At 47.0% G+C, this 20,871-nt stretch overlaps 1 protein-coding gene across 2 annotated transcripts in view; it reads left to right on the top strand.

Annotated features, from left to right (window-relative positions):
* Window positions 1-20,871, top strand: part of ANKRD13B (ankyrin repeat domain 13B) — a 245,613-nt gene that overhangs the window by 196,739 nt on the left and 28,003 nt on the right. For both annotated transcript variants that reach the window (XM_044283646.1, XM_044283645.1), the window contains exons 4-6: window positions 1-46; window positions 9,863-10,006; window positions 10,199-10,388. In XM_044283646.1, coding sequence (XP_044139581.1) covers window positions 1-46; window positions 9,863-10,006; window positions 10,199-10,388 — 380 coding nt within the window. The remainder of the gene's footprint in view (window positions 47-9,862; window positions 10,007-10,198; window positions 10,389-20,871) is intronic.

Raw genomic sequence — 20,871 nt, 5'->3', positions numbered from 1 at the left:
GCACAGGACTTTTATGTAGAAATGAAATGGGAGTTTACCAGTTGGGGTGAGTAGTGAAATATAGAAATATAATGCTATTTTTAGTTATTTTACTTGAAAAATAGTGCAATGCTGTACAACTTGCACGCTCTTCGAAGCATACCAAACAGTGCCAGACTTTAATGGCAAATAGTAAAAAATTGAATTTGCATTTATTTGCTCAGTTCATAGCAAGTTGGAGTCCCAGTTTATAACTGCAAGCTATGTATAGTCTGATGCTGCTTGCATAATTCCATTCATGTGTCCCATACTTTAAAATGACCCTCTGGTACAAGAAAAAAAATATTAACTGGGGAATGTACAGAACACTAACATGACTTCCTGCTTTTCATCTTTTTAGCTGCAGATGCTGCTCCTCTTCTGCCATCCAAGGTGGACACACTACTTCTTAGACTGCATGATGGTTACTGTGCATATGGTAGCCCAATACACTTTCTGGTGCCCTTGGAATGGCCAGCACTGCTCACGTGAACAGTGCTGACCAATCCAAGAGTTGGACTGGAAAAGTAATTAGTGCCTTGGGCTACTGATGCACAGTGTGCACCAGTCTGACAAGCAGTGCAAACTTCTTGGATGGCAGAAGAGGAGCTTGAGAATTAGCAGATTTGAAACAAAAAGGAGGGTGCCATGTAAGTAGTTTGCTTATTCTTCACTTAGGCCACATGCACACGACGGCTGGTCCGCAATAGAAGGGCATCAGCCATGTGTGCTTCGTATTACAGATGTGCACTCTTTCACCTGAATGAGTTTGCAGTCCGCCAGATACATTGCAGTGCAGTGTGGAGGAACGGAAGCACTTCAGAGTGCTTCTGTGGGCTTTATGTCTGTGCCTCTGCACCGCAATAAAATAAAGCATACTTATTTAAATGGGTTATCCAATCCTTAAAAAAGCCTTGCCATATGCCGCCCCTCCCTGCCACTGAAAATATTTACCCAGGTCCCCGCTCCCTGTGCCGCTCTTTGTGCCCGTACTACTGCTGCTGCTTCTCCCTGTGCCCGAATGAAGACATACGGGGTGGGGTTGGGGGGGAGACAATGGCAGGCGGGGACGGGGCCGAACCTCCCTAACCTTCCCGTCCCTGCTTGCCATTGGCTGCTGCCCACGACACTGGATGTTTCCATCCTGGCAGAAGCGGCAGTGCGGGCACCAGAAGGCACGCAGGGAGCAGGGACCCGGTTAAGTATATTCAGCGTGGGGGCCCCGGCATATGGGGGGCTTTTTTTAGGATTGGATATTCCTTTTAAAAGAATGGGGTCACACAGATAGTGCCTATTCTTTGCAGACCGCTATTTGCGGTCGGCAGCACAGTCACTGATGGCCCACCGTGTCTGAATGAGGCCTTAATGTGATTTTTTTTTTCTTGAACCGGCTGCTTACTCACTTACTATAGGTATAGCAAGAGATGGAAGGGAAGTGGAAGGGAATATACATACAGCACACAGCATTTGAAGAAAAGACCTGTAAAAAACCCTTTAAAGGAAGTCTGTCATGTCTAAAAAGCCCTATTAATAATATTGATAAAGACATGAAAGTGTGAAGATTGTCTGCTTTAGAAATAAGATAGCTTGATTACACATACAGTCATGTGAAAAAATTAGGACACCCTTTGAAAGCATGTGGTTTTTTGTAACATTTTTAATAAAAGGTTATTTCATCTCCGTTTCAACAATACAGAGAGATTAAAGTAATCCAACTAAACAAAGAAAACTGAAGAAAAGTCTTTTCAAGATCTTCTGTAAATGTCATTCTACAAAAATGCCTATTCTAACTGAGGAAAAAGATAGGACACCCTCACATGTATTCCCTCTTAAATTGGCTCAGATCTCACACAGGTATATCACACCAGGTGCACATAATTAGTAGATCGTTACTCTGCATGTTGAATGAGGCTTGCCCTATTTAAACCTCAGACATTTAGTTTGGTGTGCTCCTGACTGTTGAAGTGAGAGTGAGCACCATGGTGAGAGCAAAAGAGCTGTCAGAGGACTTCAGAAAAAAGATTGTAGCAGCCTATGAGTCTGGGAAGGGATTTAAAAAGATCTCAAAAGATTTTGAAATCAGCCATTCCACTGTCCGGAAGATAGTCTACAAGTGGAGGGCTTTCAAAACAACTGCCAACATGCCCAGGACTGGTCGCCCCAGCAAGTTCACCCCAAGAGCAGACCGCAAGATGCTAAAAGAGGTCTCCAAAAACCCTAAAGTGTCATCTCGAGAACTACAGCAGGCTCTGGCTACTGTTGATGTAGAAGTACATGCCTCTACAATCAGAAAGAGACTGTACAAGTTTAACTTGCATGGGAGGTGTGCAAGGAGGAAACCTTTGCTTTCCAAGAGAAACATCGAGGCCAGACTGACATTTGCCAGAGATAAAGTTGACAAAGACCAGGACTTCTGGAATAATGTTCTTTGGACAGATGAGTCCAAAATTGAATTATTTGGACACAACAGCAGAGGACATGTTTGGCGTAAACCAAACACAGCATTCCAAGAAAAGAACCTCATACCAACTGTGAAGCATGGAGGTGGAAGTGTCATGGTTTGGGGCTGCTTTGCTGCAGCAGGACCTGGTCAGCTCACCATCATAGAATCCACGATGAATTCTACTGTGTATCAGAAGGTGCTTGAAGAACATGTGAGACCATCAGTTAGAAAATTAAAGCTGAAGCGGAACTGGACCATGCAACATGACAATGACCCAAAACATACTAGTAAATCAACCAAAGATTGGCTGAAAAAGAAGAAATGGAGAGTCCTGGAATGGCCAAGTCAAAGTCCAGATTTGAATCCCATTGAGATGCTGTGGGGTGACTTGAAAAGGGCTGTACGTGCAAGAAACCCCTCAAACATCTCACAGCTGAAAAAGTTCTGCATTGAGGAGTGGGGTAAAATTTCCTCAGACCGATGTCGAAGACTGGTAGATGGCTACAAGAACCGTCTCACTGCAGTTATTTCAGCCAAAGGAGGTAACACTCGCTATTAGGGGCAAGGGTGTCCTATCTTTTTCCTCAGTTAGAATAGGCATTTTTGTAGAATGACATTTACAGAAGATCTTGAAAAGACTTTTCTTCAGTTTTCTTTGTTTAGTCGGATTACTTTAATCTCTCTGTATTGTTGAAACGGAGATGAAATAACCTTTTATTAAAAATGTTACAAAAAACCACATGCTTTCAAAGGGTGTCCTAATTTTTTCACATGACTGTATAGTTACACTCCTTTTTTCTACATTAGATCCCTTCCATATGGTTCCCTCTATAGCAGTCATGGCTAACCTCCGACACTGCCGTTTTACCACAGCTGGAGTGCCGGAAGTTAGCCATCACAGTTCTAGAGGGTACAGCCACATGGTCAGGTTTCTGAGTGCAGTTTTTGGAAGCCAAAATCAGGAGTGGATCTTAAATCTTAAAGGGAGAGCAAGTATAAAAGACAGATATGACTTCTCCTCTTTTTTTTTATTTTTTATTCACTACTGGTTTTGGCATCAAAACCTTCATGCAAAAACCTGACCGTACCTTGAGACAGCCAGTGGTTAGGTATGTTAAAGGGAGTAGTTGTAAAACTGTAGTGCTGTTAGAATGAGTAATGTTCACTTGAATTTAGCATCTCAACAAAGCACATGGCGTCTCAGTGAATATACAAGAACGGTAGCTTTTCTTTAACCACTTAGTAGATAAATTCATCTTCTGCATTAAAGAAGTAGACAGAACTGGGGTGGAGCCTGGCCACTAATGGAGGAAGACGTGTGAGAGGACAGTTCCTCCACAACAGTCCCTGCAAGCAGCCTGAAAATAACCTTAACCAGCTTCAACTTGGTCAAGTACTGCAAGGATAGGAGGTCTGACCAGCCAGGTGCACAACAGCATAAAAAAAAAATGGCGGAGCTTGACAGATTCCTGCAACACAAGACCTCGAGCTCCCAGCGCAAGACTACAAAGATGGCACCTGAGGAGTTGCAGCCAAGAGCACGAATGACTAAGACCAACACAGCGCTGCATCAAGCGAACAAGGGGACTCTGACTTAGCTGCTACCTCCAAAGCTTTCTTCAAGGCAACCATCACCCAGGCACTATGCCCTGTTCTATCTGAGCTTTCGAAGATTAAAACAGAAATCAAACACATTGGGGAGAGAGTGGAGGGCCTAGAAGCTACATGCTCTGCCATCATGGTTCATTCTGCAGCCCTCGAGTAGTGATCCACAGAGCACCTCGCTCACATCAATAAGGCGCTAACCTTAATAGAAGATTAGGAGAACATAAATAGAAGACGAAATATTCGTATTAAGGGACTACCCGAATCCTGGTCTTCTTACTCACTACAGAAAGTGGCACTCGAGGTCTTCACAGAGCTTATTGGGGAACTAGCCGCACAGGGAGTTATCAAGAGGATTCACAGGTCTAAGGCCCAAGCCACCTCCGTCAGATCCTCCCCGAGATGTGATATGTGGCTTACCCTCCTTTGTGGACACAGCCAAAATCTTAAAAGCGGCGAGAGAAAAGGCCCCTGTGTTATATGCTGGATTAGAGCTTGCCCTTTACCAAGATTTCGCTCCATCCATACTTGCAAAACTGAGAATCCTCCAACCTTTTTTGGAGCAACTATGCATGAAAAATGTAGCCTACTCCTGGCTATACCTGTTTGGTGTCTCTATCGCACATAACGGTCGGCACCTGAGTTCACACCCCAGATGACCTCGCTACCATGTGGAAAGCCCTGGATATAGCCCTGATCAAGATACCTTCCTGGATGCTGGTCGACACAGATATCTCCTTTTCCTCGCTGCCTCGACCGGAGCCATGACAATCAGTATCCAAGGGCAACTGCCAGCCATCCAGACCCCACACGCCTCAAGTCCTTTTTGACCCGGCCTGAATGGGACAATGGCTGCATTCTAAAATGTTTCTTTGAGGTTTGAACCCAGTTGGGGCCTGGGAGTTAATCTCCACCTTCCCCTCCACCTCACTGCAAGCCCTCAAGCTAAAGGTTGGTGCTTGGATTGTTGTCACCACATCACTATATATAGCTCTGGACACCTATGTCTTATTCTGTTCACCTTTTTGCTTTTTTCTCTTTTACCTTTTTATGTATGTTTCTTTTTTGCATGGAGTCTAATACAGCTACTTATCAAGTCCCTTTTTTGCACAGGCCTTGACAGAGTGCTGGGCACGGTTGTCCCATCCCACCAAGACCTTAGAGTCCTTCCATGCATTATGCCAAATTTGATAGACCATAAGTCACCTTCTTCTGTTAAAATAAATATGGCACACTAACCTGCTCTAGGATGTTGATATGTAGACCTTTTCTTACAGGTTCTGCTTGTATACTGTTGGTCAGGACAGGTTTTTGTCTTTGCTTACTCGTCCACCCCCAATCAACCCCCCCCCCCAGCCTTTTCTTTACTCAGTTGACACCCAATTCAACTCCCCTCTTTCTCTTTCTTTCTCCTCTCCTTTTTTCTTCTAACCCCCCTCCCCAAATAGCATTCAGCCTCCATCTAGAGAGTCACTCTGCATCTACTTCCTGCCACTCTGCTTTATCTCCCAACATAGACTGCACATTTACTACCTTTAATGTGAAAGATCTTAGCTCCCCCAACAAGAGGAGCTATATCTTCCTCCTGCTTCATAAATTAAAGACTCACATTCTCGTTCTGCAACAGACCCACTTCAGAAAAAAATCGCATCCCCAAACTTCCAGAATCCCCTTTCTCGCAATGGTTTCACAGTAGTCATGCTTCTTCAGCCTCCAAGGGAGTGTCGATAGCTATCCATAACTCAATCCCTTTTATATTAAAACAACAATACACTGATTTGGAAGGAAGAGTACTAATAATTAAGGGAGAGATTGGATTCCAAATGTACACCTTAGCTAACTTCTATACTGCCAACTCAGGCCAAGTCCCATGGTTGCTAAAAACTCTTGACACTCTACATCTATTTGCTGAGGGCACTACAATTCTAGGAGCTGACTTAATTATCACACTAAATCCCACCATAGACTCTTCAATGAACAAGTCCCATATATCAGTTAGGTCGATTGAAAGGCTATGTGACAAGCTAAATTATCTACATTTTGTAGACATCTGGAGATCTTGCAACCCATCCACGAGAGACTTTACTTTCCATTACACCCCTCACAACTATTTACCATCCCTAAACTATATTTTTGTATCGGCACCTGCTCTATCCCTTTTTTCATCGGCAAAAATAGGCTCAATCACTATCTCCGACCATGCCCCATGTTCTGTGATAGGACTCCTATCCCAACTACCTCAAGGAGAATGGATCTGGAGACTTAATGGATCTCTACTTCACTCTGATGTCCACCAGACTTCTGTCAGACAACACCTTCAATCATTCTTTGACACTCACTCCCCACAAGTCACACCTTCTCTTCTTTGGGAAACGAATAAAGCCTATATCTGAGGAGTTTTTGTTGCCTTAGCAACAAAAGTTAAGAAGGAGAGACAGCTGAAAATAGACTCGCTACTAGAACAAATAGCCACAGCTGAAAAACTAAACAAAACATCTTTCACTCAGGAACGGCAAAATGCCCTAGTAGCTCTAAGGATGCAACTTAAACACACATTAGACCTTCGTCAGGCCAAACAACATTTATACTTAAAGAGGACCTTTCACCAGGAAAAAGTATGTAAACTAACTATACCGACGTGTAGAGCGGCGCCCAGGGATCCCCCTGCACTTACTGTTATCCCCGGGCACCGCTCCGTTCTCCGGTTATAGCCTCCGGTATAATCCTGCTTAGGCTCCACCCGGGGGAACTTAGGCTCCACCCTGGGGAACCTGCCGCGGTCTCTTTCTCCTATGCTGTAGCGCTGGCCAATCGCAGCGCTCAGCTCATAGCCAGTTGTACTTTAATATGGCATACAATGTAGTGGGAAGCGGGCAAAACAATTCCAAATGGGGTAGAATTTGAAAAAAAAATAAACAATTTCTCCACCGTTTTACTGGTTTTATTCCTACGGCATTCATGTATACATGTCACGCTGGACAGGATACAAATAAACAGAAGACCACCAAACAAGTGTCTAGGCAAGAAGCTGGGGATAAAGGTCACCTCCTGACAAATCCCTACCAGCTCTCCCTAGACTTCTATGCCCACGTTCAGACCCTAAAAGTGGGAATAAAACATGTCCCCGTGCCTAGGCTGAAGATTCCCTAAAATCCCTAAGATGGTAAAAGCGGGAAAGAGGCAGCCTGCTCCCTCAGGACCTGGAGGGGGCAGGCGTCTCTCTAACAGCCTAGACAGACAACCGCAAGAAAAACAAAACCAACTTATCTTGTTACTGAGCAGGAACAGCAAATCCTTCCTTCCTTCCACTGAGCAAGACAGAAGCTATAACCCGCACAGGATATAGGGAGTGGGCGTAATTTAAACTCATACCAACGACCCCACCCAGTGCACCTGAAGGGAGGCAGATACAGCTCAACTCAAAACAAAAGGCTACACACGTGCTGCTAAACTGGCAGACCTCTGCACATAACCTGAACAGGGCATGACAATACATTTTTTTATTGGCAAATGGGGAAGGGGGGATGGCAGGGGAGTAGCCAGGACATGAGGTGGGATGGGCCAGGGGTGGGTAGAGGGCGGGTTAGGGGGCCAACTTCAGATTCTTGCTATGGGGCCCAAATATTTCTATGTACGCCCCTGCCCCTGGCCCCACTCTAACAGAACAGGTGAAGTCCTTCCCAGATCCCCTCCATCTTCCAACAATCTCTGTCTGAAGCTTCTAATCTTCTAACCCCGGTCACAGCTGAGGAACTGTGATCCCCCCCCCTGGAAATAGCCCAGGCCCCGATGGCCTCCCACTTCTCTATTTCAATGAGTTCGAGGATGTCCTACTGCCCAACTAGTTACTCTGTGCAATCATCTGCTTCAAGATGAATCTCTTTTCCAACAAACACAGCCTTTTTTTTTTTTTAGCTCCGTTAGATCCATGTTCACTAAATTTCTGTGGAAAGGATTGTAACCCAGATTGCCATATTCGCTACTGATGAAGAGACGTGAGCATGGAGGAATGGGGGTGCTTCACATTACAAGCCTGTACACCTCAACAGGTGGTTAGAATTGCTAAAACCTAGAAAACAACAAGACCTCGAAGCCTAGGCGCAACAGTCTCTGGGTCATCCGCTGGCCAAAGCCCTGTGGTTGCCTGTGGCGGGTACCCTTAGACACCCAGATTATGACCCACTACTCAGAGGCACTTGTGCTGTGTGGCTCTCTCTAAAAGATACTCTAGCCACCTTCCTATCACCGCTCATCCCATCTAGTCTACTACCGGTAGCTCTCACTAAGATTGACTCCCCCCTACTCAGATTTTTGGGGAAAGCTCGGCTCTATCTCCATTTCAGATCTGTTCCCTCTAGATAAGGTGTCCTCACAAAAGGCCCTGCAAGATCTATTGCAACCAACCCAATTGACTCCACTACATTTAGCACATTTTCAGGAGCTAGCGATGAGATTCTTACAGGCCTTACCATCTAAAAGACAACTCACTCCCTTGGAGGTTGCTTTGTCAACTGATTTGCCATTGCCCAGAAAGATGGGACAGATTTACTCTTTGCTCCTAACCGCCAAATCTCCACCTAAACCTGCTTTTATCTCTTCATGGAGAGAGCTGAACATATCCCTTACTGATGCAGAAGTCCAGACAGTTCTCCGTTCTTCTCATTGCTTCTCCTCTTGTGTGAGACTGCAGGAGAACCATTAGAAGCTTAAAACACCAGAATTTCTATTCGCACACAATCTCTCTCAGTCTAGCAAGTGCTGAAGGTGTGGGACCCATGTCGGCTCTCTCTCACATATCTGGTGGGAATGTCCCCTCATTACGTTATACTGGATGGATATTGAGCAGGCCATTCAGAAGATTTATTCTCCCTCTTTTACCCTCAGATTTGTGTATGTGGAATTGGCCAGATCTAGTCATGCCTACCACCCATCTAAAAAGAATCTCATTACTCATTTATTAGCAGCTGCCAAGGTCTTAATTCCTATGCACTGGCTTAGCCAATCATTCCCCTCACCCCAAGAATGGGAAGCAAAATAACTTACTAGCCTAGCCAATATGACAAGAGACAGCTATCTCAAAACATGGCCTCCATGGTAAGCTCATTAAATACATGCTACCCCAATATCTAGATAAAGACCATCAAAAAGATTTGACGATTTTCATAACTGTCTATCCCCCCCCCCCCCCCCCATTTCTCCCTTTTTCAACTGGGTGTATCTCAACAGGATTGCTTTACGTTACTGGATAAAAATATGTATGTGCATCTCCTTTGGCTGTATAGATTGTACACACTGTCTAGTCCATGTGGAGAATCTATTTATCATATTATGTTGACTATAATATTAAAATAAAGAATTTAAAAGAAGTAGTCAGAACTTAAATATTCTTAAAATTGTTTGTCACAATATCTGCATTCAGTATGCATGACAGGAACTAATGGAGAGCCCTGGAAATCTGCCAGCGCTTTCTTCTTTAGTAGTCCAGGGAGAAAACGCCTCTGCACCAAGCTCCAGATAAAGATCAAAGTTTAGTTTATTCCATATATAGCAGATGTACATAACGTGAAGGCAACATTTCGTCCATAAAATTACTGTTTCCAATCTTGAAAATGCACATTTAATGGCTGAAACATTGCCTTTACTGTATGTATCTGCAGTGGTGTTTTCTCTGTGGACTACTACTGGTTCCTGGTAATAGTGGAGCCAGGAGCCGTTAATGCACAGACAATAACTGATGGTGCTGAGGATCGATTTTGGATTATTTAAAGCACTTTGCTCTTTCTTTTGTTTTCATAGTGCCCCTGGTCTCCAAGATCTGCCCTAGTGACACTTACAAAGTTTGGAAAAGTGGGCAGAACCTGCGTGTGGACACAACACTACTTGGGTTTGATCACATGACTTGGCAACGAGGGAACCGTAGTTTTATCTTCAGGGGACAAGGTGAAGAATCCTAGAATCTTATATGTCCATGATACTATTTATTTATTTATTATACACACTTATATAGCGCTACTAATTCCGCAGCGCTTTACAGACATTATCATCCAACTGTCCCCAATGGGGCTCACAATCTAAGGTACTATTGCATCTCTTATGTTGTTTCTAAATATATACTTAACTATACATCCCCAGAAACCAGCGCCGTGGTCATGGAAATCGATCATGACAGAAGAGTTGTCTTCTCTGAAACTCTGACTTTAGGTTCCCAGGACCATGAAGTTCTGCTGGCTGCTGTGCAGCCCACTGAGGAACAGGCCATGAGTCGCCTGACAGCCCCTGTGGTCACTACTCAGTTAGATACCAAGAACATTGCCTTTGAGAGGTGAGTGAGAAGAACAAGAGAGTAAAATTAATATTGTCAAGAAGAGGGGTCTTCCATAAAGTGTTTGCTAATCTTTGAATGTCAATCTACCATGGAAATATAGGTGTTTTATACTTAAAGGGGTTATTTGAACCCGGACATACCCTTATTTTCACCCAGGCAACCCCCCTGACAAGAGCATCGTAGCATTTCATGCTCAAATGTGCTCCCTTGCCCTGCGCTAGATCGCACAGGGCACGGGCTCTTTTGTTTATCATAACACACTGCCGGGCAGAAACTTCCGCCTGGCAGTGTGTTCGGTGATGTCACTGGCTCTGATGGGCGGGCTTTAGCGCTTCCCTAGCCGTTTTACTGGCTAGGGAAGCGCTAAAGTCCGCCCATCAGTGCCGCTGACGTAACCGGGCTTCCTGGCAGCCCCATGGAGAGCTTGGTACGTCACCAGAACTCCTAAAAATTCCTTTGCCCTACGCGATTTAGCGCAGGGCAAAGGAGAGCATTGGAGCATGAACTGCTCTGATGCTCTTGTCAGGGGGGCTACCTGGGTGAAAACGGAGGTATGTCCGGGTTCAGCTGTGAACCTGTAAACACCTTTAAAGGGGTGATGCAGTAAGTCAGTAATTACAAGTTTTCCACTGGGGAGAGAATAACTGCTAGATCAGTGAGGGACCCATTACCTCTGCTTCCCTCTAGACCATGGCCAGGAGAAATGGAGCAATCGAACACTGATCTAGCAGTTGTTTGCTATAGGTTTAGGGGATAACTTGTAATTACCAGAATTCCCCTATTAAATGTATCTATTTGAATGTATTGTATTATCTTCTCTGAATCCCCAGTTACAATAACTGTTATATTCCAGAGCTACAATCACAATTTTGCTGGTTGGTATTAGAAACAGTCTACAATCTCGTTGTCAGACAAAATAATCACAGCTTAATTGAGCTTGTATAATGTAGTGGGACAGGCATTCCTACCTTAGTCTAGGGTAGAATACCCAAAATGCAATTCACTAGATTTTGCTTTGTCAGCAAGGAATGGCGGGACGTATATGCAGATACATGTAGATATATATGCAGCCTTCATTTTTGGAATCGTGCAGACTGTACAGCCTGTAATCCAGAATCAGGAAAGGATAAATAATACAATGGGTAAGATTTATTGCCTAAGGGGTATTCTAGTTGTTACAAAGGGGTATTCTGGTTGTTAAAAGTTCTCTCCTATCGACAATAAAGGGATTAACTGTTAAATTAGTGGGGGTTATCCCCCTGGTTGGAAACCCTGTACCCCTTGGAGCCCTCCAGAACGTCTGTAAAGTTAAATGGAGCTGCAGAGCACATGCTTAACATGCTGCTTTGTTCTTTTCAGGAGGCTTTAAATAGTACTGGGGCCCCACTCTACCACTAGGAACCCCCCCCCCCCCACTGAACTAATAGTTATGCCCCATCCTTTATATAGGGTATGATTTGTAACATTGTAACAAGCGGAATATAATTAAAGGGGATATCCCATGATTAACGTAAAAAATAGAAAATGAAAATCAGACATCATATAATACATGACAATCTCTTCCTAACAAAACTAGAACCAGCCCTGTACCTTCCATGGATCCGGAGATCTCCTCATTCATTGCTCTGCTACATTTATATCAAGCTGACAGCTCAAGGGGAGTGTCTTTTCTGCTGCAGCTATGGGGGCGTGTCTTTTCTGCTGGAGCTCTCTTCCTATCACAGCTCAGGGGGCGTGTCTTTTCTAACAGAGCTTTTTGCCTATCACAGCTCAGGAGGCAGTTGAAGGATGAAACGGAGCATGTGCGGCCATCTCAGTGAGCAGGACAAAAATAAGAAAAAGAATAAACAGCAGGTGGCGCTATACAGATACATTTTTATTGAATAACTCAGTGGCTATACAAAATGTTTAATTACATGTATTTATAAAAGTATTCAAATCCATGTGCTGGTTTGAAAACTGTAGAATATTTTTCATTGGACCCATAAAACTAAGCGAGGCTGGAAGAAGATATGCCACATTTTGCACAATGGCTCACGTTGTATGATTTGGTGCATAGACCTGTTAGACACTTTTCTCTTCCTTACGCATCTTATGATTAGCTTACTTTGGACCAGGGTTGCACAACCTGCAGCCCGGGGGCCACATGCGGCCCTGGATGCCATTCTGTGCAGCCCCCAACCATCTGGTTACAGACATGTATGTCTTTTGGCTGCTCACATGTATCTTTCATGTATTCTCCCATAGGATGGGAGTACTAGAAGTGTAACTAGACATTAATGATATACAATCGTGGCCAAAAGTTTTGAGAATGACACAAATATTAGTTTTCACAAAGTTTGCTGCTAAACTGCTTTTAGATCTTTGTTTCAGTTGTTTCTGTGATGTAGTGAAATATAATTACACGCACTTCATACGCTTCAAAGGCTCTTATCGACAATTACATGACATTTATGCAAAGAGTCAGTATTTGCAGTGTTGGCCCTTCTTTTTCAGGACCTCTGCAATTCGACTGGGCATGCTCTCAATCAACTTCTGGGCCAATTCCTGACTGATAGCAATCCATTCTTTCATAATCACTTCTTGGAGTTTGTCAGAATTAGTGGGTTTTTGTTTGTCTACCCGCCTCTTGAGGATTGACCACAAGTTCTCAATGGGATTAAGATCTGGGGAGTTTCCAGGCCATGGACCCAAAATGTCAATGTTTTGGTCCCCGAGCCACTTAGTTATCACTTTTGCCTTATGGCACGGTGTTCCATCGTGCTGGAAAATGCATTGTTCTTCTTGTTGGAAGAAGTTGCGGTTGGAGGGTGTTTTGGTACCATTCTTTATTCATGGCTGTGTTTTTGAGCAAAATTGTGAGTGAGCCCACTCCCTTGGATGAGAAGCAACCCCACGCATGAATAGTCTCAGGATGCTTTACTGTTGGCATAACACAGGACTGATGGTAGCGCTCACCTTTTCTTCTCTGGACAAGCCTTTTTCCTGATGCCCCAAACAATCGGAAAGAGGCTTCATCGGAGAATTTGATTTTGCCCCAGTCCTCAGCAGTCCATTCACCATATTTTCTGCAGAAGATCAATCTGTCCCTGATGTTTTTTTTTTGAGAGAAGTGGCTTCGATGGTGCCCTTTTAGACACCAGGCCATCTTCCAAAAGTCTTCCCTCACTGTGCGTGCAGATGCGCTCACACCTGCCTGCTGCCATTCCTGAGCAAGCTCTGCACTGGTGGCACTCCGATCCCGCAGCTGAATCCTCTTTAGGGGACGATCCTGGTGCTTGCTGGACTTTCTTGGATGCCCTGAAGCCTTTTTAACAAGAATTGAACCTCTTTCCTTGAAGTTCTTGATGATCCTATTGTCATGGTCTTACCTTCTTGCTGTTCTCCTTCGTTTGACATGTGCTGGCGGCCATCTTGGTTTCTGGGTTTCTTGTAGCCTCCCACCCTGCGGCTTCTCCTTCCCACTGGGAGGAGCTGGATGCCTAGCTCATATATATATAGGAGGTCTGTGGCTTCAGTTCCTTGCTTGGTCCTCCTGTGTGCACATGCTTCTAAGACTGCTGCTGCTTCTGGTTCCTGATCCTGGCCTCGTCTGACTACCCCGCTGGTTCCTGATCCTGGCTTCGTCTGACTACCCTTCTGGTTCCTGATCCTGGCTTCGTCTGACTACCCTTCTGGCTCCTGACCTCTGGCTTCGCAAGACCCTGCTCCGGTTTAGCCATCCGTTTGGACTTTTGCTTACAGCTTGATTTGCAATAAAGCCTTCTTATTTCCACGTATCTCTTGTTGTACGTCTGGTTCATGGTTCCTTGACATTAGGACCAAGCCATGAATTCTGACGGTACAGGGCCATCCTCGCTACCTACGCTGGTTGCCAGACTTGATCAGCAGGATCACCTGTTGGGTCGGTTCGCTGTGGCGTTGCAAACCCTGCTTGAACGCACGGCTCATTTCGCTTCCGTTGCCGATGGGTCGGTTGTCGCTCCTGGGCCCGCTCCTACTGCCGCTCCGGTTGTTGCGCCAGAGTCTACCCCGACACCTGTTGCTGCGCCTGCGGTGTCTCGGGGTATGACCGGTTCTGCCCCCCTTCCACAGCGCTTTGGGGGAGAGCCAACTCAGTGCCGAGGTTTCCTTAACCAGGTGGGCATTTATTTCGAGTTGCTGCCACATGCCTTTCCTACTGAGAGATCAAAGGTGGGCTTCTTGATCTCGCTGCTCTCGGACAAGGCCTTGGCCTGGGCCAGCCCTTTATGGGAGAACAACAATCCGGTGGTTGCCGAGTTTTCCGGTTTTGTTGCTTCTCTTCAGAAGGTATTCGATGTGCCGGCTCGTGCTGCCTCTGCTGCGAAGCTCCTTATGTCCATCAGACAGGGTTCACGATCCGTAGCTGAATACGCCATTGAGTTTCGTACCCTGGCAGCAGAGGTGGGCTGGAATAATGAGGCTCTGGTCGCTGCTTTCTCTCATGGTCTCTCGGATGCCTTGAAGGATGAGGTTGCAGCTAAGGACCTACCAGTGGAGCTCGAGTCTCTTATTTCTTTCCTGATTTTGATTGACACCAGACTCAGGGAGAGACCTTCCTTTAAGGAGAGCCTGCGGAGGTCTTCTAACAGATTGGCGCCTACGTTTGCTGTCCCACCCGTGCCTCCCTCTCCTCCCACGCCTCCTGGGGATGACTTGTCTGGGGGTGAACCCATGCAGCTGGGGTTTGCTCGCCTGTCCGAGGGGGAGAGGGTACTCTGGAGACGCGAGGGCCGATGCATGTACTGTGGTCTCGGTGGGAATTTTCGGTTGGCATGTCCGAACCGTCCGGGAAACGCTCGCACCTGAGATCCTGTCGGGGGCAGATCTTGGGTGGAGTCTCCTCGTCCCCGGTTTCCCGTGTTGACAAACCACTGATCACTGTTGTCCTCTCCTGGGTCGGGGGCTCGGTGACGACCCAGGCGTTGGTGGACTCTGGTGCTGGTGGTTTGTTCATTGATAGTGTGTTCGCTGCCGCCAATTCCATTCCTCTGCAGCCTCGAGGTTCCCCACTGGCTCTTGAGGCGATAGACGGCAGACCCCTTCTGCCGCCACACGTGACTCATGAGACCCTTCCAGTGGGGATAGCCATTGATGCCGTTCACAGAGAGTCGGTCTGTCTCCAGGTTATTTCGTCTCCACACTACTCGGTGGTCTTGGGGTACCCCTGGCTCCAGAAGCATAATCCGACTTTCGATTGGAGATCGGCCGAGATCCTCTCGTGGTCACCGCAGTGTGGGGCTAGTTGCATCCATGGGCCTGTCAAGTTGCTGTGTACTTCCTCGGACTCTCTGTTGCCTCCTGAATACGAAGAGTACCGGGATGTATTCGATAAGGTGCGCGCGGTTGCCCTACCTCCGCACCGCCCATACGATTGTGCCATAGAGTTACAATCTGGTGCCGTTCCTCCTCGTGGCAAGGTCTATCCACTGTCGGTAGCGGAGAATGAGGCCATGGAGGAGTACGTGAGAGAGGCGCTTTCACGCGGACACATCCGCAAATCCTCGTCCCCGGCAGGGGCTGGATTTTTCTTTGTGAAAAAGAAGGGCGGTGAGTTGAGGCCTTGCATCGATTACAGGGGTCTCAATCGCATCACGATCAAGAACGCTTACCCGATACCCTTGATTTCCGAGCTGTTCGATCGCCTCAAAGGGGCCACGGTCTTTACCAAACTCGACCTGAGGGCGGCATATAACCTGGTAAGGATCAAGGCGGGCGATGAGTGGAAGACCGCGTTTAACACCAGGACCGATCATTATGAATCCTTGGTTATGCCCTTTGGGTTGTGCAATGCGCCCGCAGTCTTCCAGGAATTCATCAACGATGTTTTCCGTGACCTGTTGCAGCAGTGTGTGGTGGTCTATTTGGATGACATCTTGGTATATTCTGAATCCATGGAGGCCCACATTATGGATGTCAGACGAGTGTTGCAACGGTTACGAGAGAACAGGCTGTTCGGTAAGCTTGAGAAATGCGAATTTCACCGATCCCAGGTAACCTTCTTAGGTTACATCATTTCCGCTGAGGGGTTCTCCATGGATCCTGAGAAGGTTTCGGCTGTCTTACAGTGGCCCCAGCCCAGTGGTCTTCGTGCCCTGCAGCGCTTTTTGGGCTTCGCCAATTATTATCGGAAGTTCATCAGGGACTTTTCTATGCTAGCCAAGCCTCTCACGGATCTGACCAGGAAGGGCAGTAATTTCCAGGTCTGGCCGCTCGAGGCCATCCGAGCTTTTGAGGCTCTAAAGTCCGCCTTTGTGTCGGCTCCGATTCTGTCGCATCCCAACCCTGGGTTGCCCTTTGTCCTCGAGGTGGACGCGTCTGAGACGGGAGTAGGCGCCCTTCTGTCTCAGCGTAGAACACCAGAGGGTCCTCTGCTTCCTTGTGGGTTTTACTCCCGGAAACTGTCTTCCGCGGAGTGCAACTATCAGATTGGTGACAGGGAGTTATTGGCCATCGTGCAGGCCCTTAAAGAATGGAGGCAGTTGCTCGAGGGTTCGGTGGTTCCGGTTCTCATCCTGACGGACCACAAGAATCTGACCTACCTTTCTGAGGCCAAGAGATTGACACCACGTCAGGCCAGATGGGCTCTGTTCTTGTCACGTTTTAATTACGTGGTCTCCTACCTACCCGGTTCCAAGAACATCAGAGCGGATGCCTTATCACGGCAGTACTCCGAGCTGTCCGGGGAGGAGTCGATTCCGACTTCGGTCATACCTCCGAATCAGATCCTGGCCGCCATTCGCACCAGCCTGACCTCTCCCCTGGGTGAGCAGATTTTGGCGGCTCAATCTGGTGCTCCCTCTGGGAGACCCAACGGCAGATGTTTTGTGCCTGAGGAGTTGCGCACTCGGTTGTTGCGAACCTACCATAACTCCAAGGCCGCGGGGCATCCTGGAAAGAATCAGCTGTCCTGGGCTGTTTCACGTCTATTCTGGTGGCCTTCTCTACGTTCCGACATCGCCGCATATGTAGCGGCATGCTCCGTTTGTGCCCAGAGTAAGTCCCCTCGGCACCTTCCGTTGGGCCTTTTGCAACCCATAGCCACCGGGGAGCGCCCATGGTCACACCTGGGGATGGATTTCATTGTGGACCTCCCTGCATCCCGAGGCCATACGGTCATTCTCATGATTGTGGATCGGTTTTCCAAAATGTGCCACTGTGTTCCTCTCAAGAAGTTACCCTCTGCACAAGAGTTGGCCACGATTTTCGCCAGGGAGGTCTTCCGGTTGCATGGTTTGCCCAAGGAGATTGTGTCAGATCGGGGGAGTCAGTTTGTGTCCAGGTTCTGGCGCGCCTTTTGCTCCCAGTTGGGGATTCATCTCTCTTTCTCCTCGGCCTACCACCCTCAGTCCAATGGGGCCGCAGAACGATCCAATCAGGCCTTGGAGCAATTCCTTCGTTGCTATGTCTCCGATCACCAAGACAATTGGGTTGACCTCCTGCCTTGGGCTGAGTTTGCCAGGAACACGGCGGTGAACTCTTCCTCTGGGACGTCTCCCTTCATGGCCAATTATGGGTTCCAACCTGCCGTGTTACCGGAGGTATTCTCTCCCCAGGATATTCCGGCTGTGGAGGATCACCTTTCCGTCCTACGTGCTTCTTGGGTACAGATCCAGAGGTCCCTTGAGGTCTCTGCGCAGCGCCAGAGACTCCAGGCTGATCGCAGACGAGCGCCCGCTCCTTCCTACCAGGTCGGAGACCGTGTATGGTTGTCCACCCGCAACCTCAACCTTCGAGTGCCCACTCCCAAGCTGGCGCCTCGCTTTGTTGGTCCTTTCCGAGTGCTTCGCAGGGTAAACCCGGTAGCCTATGCCCTTGCGCTTCCTCCTGGCATGCGGATCTCCAACGTGTTTCATGTCTCCCTGTTGAAGCCATTGGTGTGTAATCGTTTCACTTCCTCGGTTCCTCGGCCTCGTCCGGTCCAAGTGGGCAATCGTGAGGAGTATGAGGTGAGCAATATCCTGGACTCACGCCTGGTCCGCGGTCGGTTGCAGTTTTTGGTCCATTGGCGTGGTTATGGTCCAGAGGAGCGTTCCTGGGTTCCCTCCGCAGATGTCCATGCTCCTGCCTTGCTCCGAGCCTTCCACGCACGCTTCCCTCAGAAACCGTTCCTTACTCCGCGGAGGAGGGGCCCTTGAGGGGGAGGTACTGTCATGGTCTTACCTTCTTGCTGTTCTCCTTCGTTTGACATGTGCTGGCGGCCATCTTGGTTTCTGGGTTTCTTGTAGCCTCCCACCCTGCGGCTTCTCCTTCCCACTGGGAGGAGCTGGATGCCTAGCTCATATATATAGGAGGTCTGTGGCTTCAGTTCCTTGCTTGGTCCTCCTGTGTGCACATGCTTCTAAGACTGCTGCTGCTTCTGGTTCCTGATCCTGGCCTCGTCTGACTACCCCGCTGGTTCCTGATCCTGGCTTCGTCTGACTACCCTTCTGGTTCCTGATCCTGGCTTCGTCTGACTACCCTTCTGGCTCCTGACCTCTGGCTTCGCAAGACCCTGCTCCGGTTTAGCCATCAGTTTGGACTTTTGCTTACAGCTTGATTTGCAATAAAGCCTTCTTATTTCCACGTATCTCTTGTTGTACGTCTGGTTCATGGTTCCTTGACACCTATAAATTGTTGATTGAGGTGCAATCTTAGCCACAATATCCTTGCCTGTGAAGCCATTTTTATGCAACGCAATGGCTCCACGCGTTTCTTTGCAGGTCACCATGGTTAACAATGGAAGAACAATGATTTCAAGCATCACCCTCCTTTTAACAGGTCAAGTCTGCCATTTTAACCCAATCAGCCTGACATAATGATCTCCAGCCTTGTGCTCGTCAACATTCTCACCTAAGTTAACAAGACGATTACTGAAATGATGTCAGCAGGTCCTTTAATGACAGCAATGAAATGCAGTGGAAAGGTTTTTTTGGGATTAAGTTAATTTTCATGGCAAAGAAGGACTATGCAATTCATCTGATCACTCTTCATAACATTCTGGAGTATATGCAAATTGCTATTATAAAAACTTAAGCAGCAACTTTTCCAATTTCCAATATTTATGTAATTCTCAAAACTTTTGGCCACGACTGTACAGTGAGGAACAGAAGTATTTGAACACCCTGCGATTCTGCAAGTTCTCCCACTTAGAAATCATGGAGGGGTCTGACATTAACATTGTAGGTGCATTCCCACTCTGAGAGACAGAATAAAAAAACTAAATTCAGGAAATAACATTGTATAATTTTTAAAGAATATATTCGTCTTGCACTGCTGAACATAAGTATTTGAACGCCTGAGAAAATCAGTGTTAATATTTGGTGCAGAAGCCTTTGTTTGCAATTACAGAGGTCAAACATTTCCTGTAGTTCTTGACCAGGTTTAAACACACTGCAACAGGGATTTTGGCCTACTCCTCCACACAGATCTCATCTAGATCTGTCAGGTTTCGGGGCTGTCGCTGAGCAACACAGAGTTTCACCTCACTCCAAAGATGTCCTATTGGATTTAGGTCTGGAGACTGGCTAGGCTACTCCAGAACCTTGATATGCTTCTTATGGAGCCACTCCTTGGTTATCCTGGCTGTGTGCTTCGGGTCGTTGTCATGTTGGGAGACCCAGCCACGACCCATCTTCAATGCTCTGACTGAGGGAAGGAGGTTGTTGCTCAAAATCTCACAATAAATGGCCCCATTCATCCTCTCCTTAATACAGCGCAGTCGTCCTGATCCCCTTCGCAGAAAAGCACCCCCAAAACATGATGTTACCACGCCCATTCTTCACAGTAGAGATGGTGTTCTTGGAATGCAACTCATCCTTCTTTTTCCTCCAAACACGACGAGTGAAGTTTAGACTAAAAAGTTCTACTTTGGTCTCATCTGACCACATGACTTTCTCCCATGCCTCCTCTGGATCATCCAGATGGTCATTGGCAAACTTCAGACGGGCCTGGACATATGATGACTTGAGCAGGGGAACCTTCCATGCAATGCATTATTGGAAACCATGACGGCGTAGTGTTCTACCGACAGTGACCTTTGAAACTGTGGTCCCAGCTCTCTTCATGTCATTGACCAGCTCCTCCCTTGTAGTTCTGGGCTGATATCTCACCTTTCTTATCATCAGTGATACCCCACGAGGTGAGATCTTGCATGGAGCCCCAGTCCGAGGAAGACTGACAGTTGTCTTTAGCCTCTTCCTTTTTATAACAATAGCTCCAACAGTTAATCTATTTTCACCAGGCTGCTTGGCAATTGCCCCGAAGCCCTTTCCAGCCTTGTGGAGGTCGACAATTTTGTCTCTGGTGTCTTTTGACAGCTCTTTGGTCTTGCCCATGGTACTAGTTGGCGTCTGACTGACTGTGGGGTGGGTCTTTAAAAAACTCAGACAGGTGCTACTAAGTTAGATTAATGAGTGGCATAGAGGTGGACTCTTTAAAAGCAGAGTAACAGGTCTTTGAGAGACAGAATTCTTGCTGT

This window comes from Bufo gargarizans, chromosome 3 (genome assembly GCF_014858855.1).
Source record: "Bufo gargarizans isolate SCDJY-AF-19 chromosome 3, ASM1485885v1, whole genome shotgun sequence".
Classification (NCBI taxonomy): Eukaryota; Metazoa; Chordata; class Amphibia; order Anura; family Bufonidae; genus Bufo; species Bufo gargarizans.
This window is presented reverse-complemented; position numbering and strand designations above follow the sequence as displayed.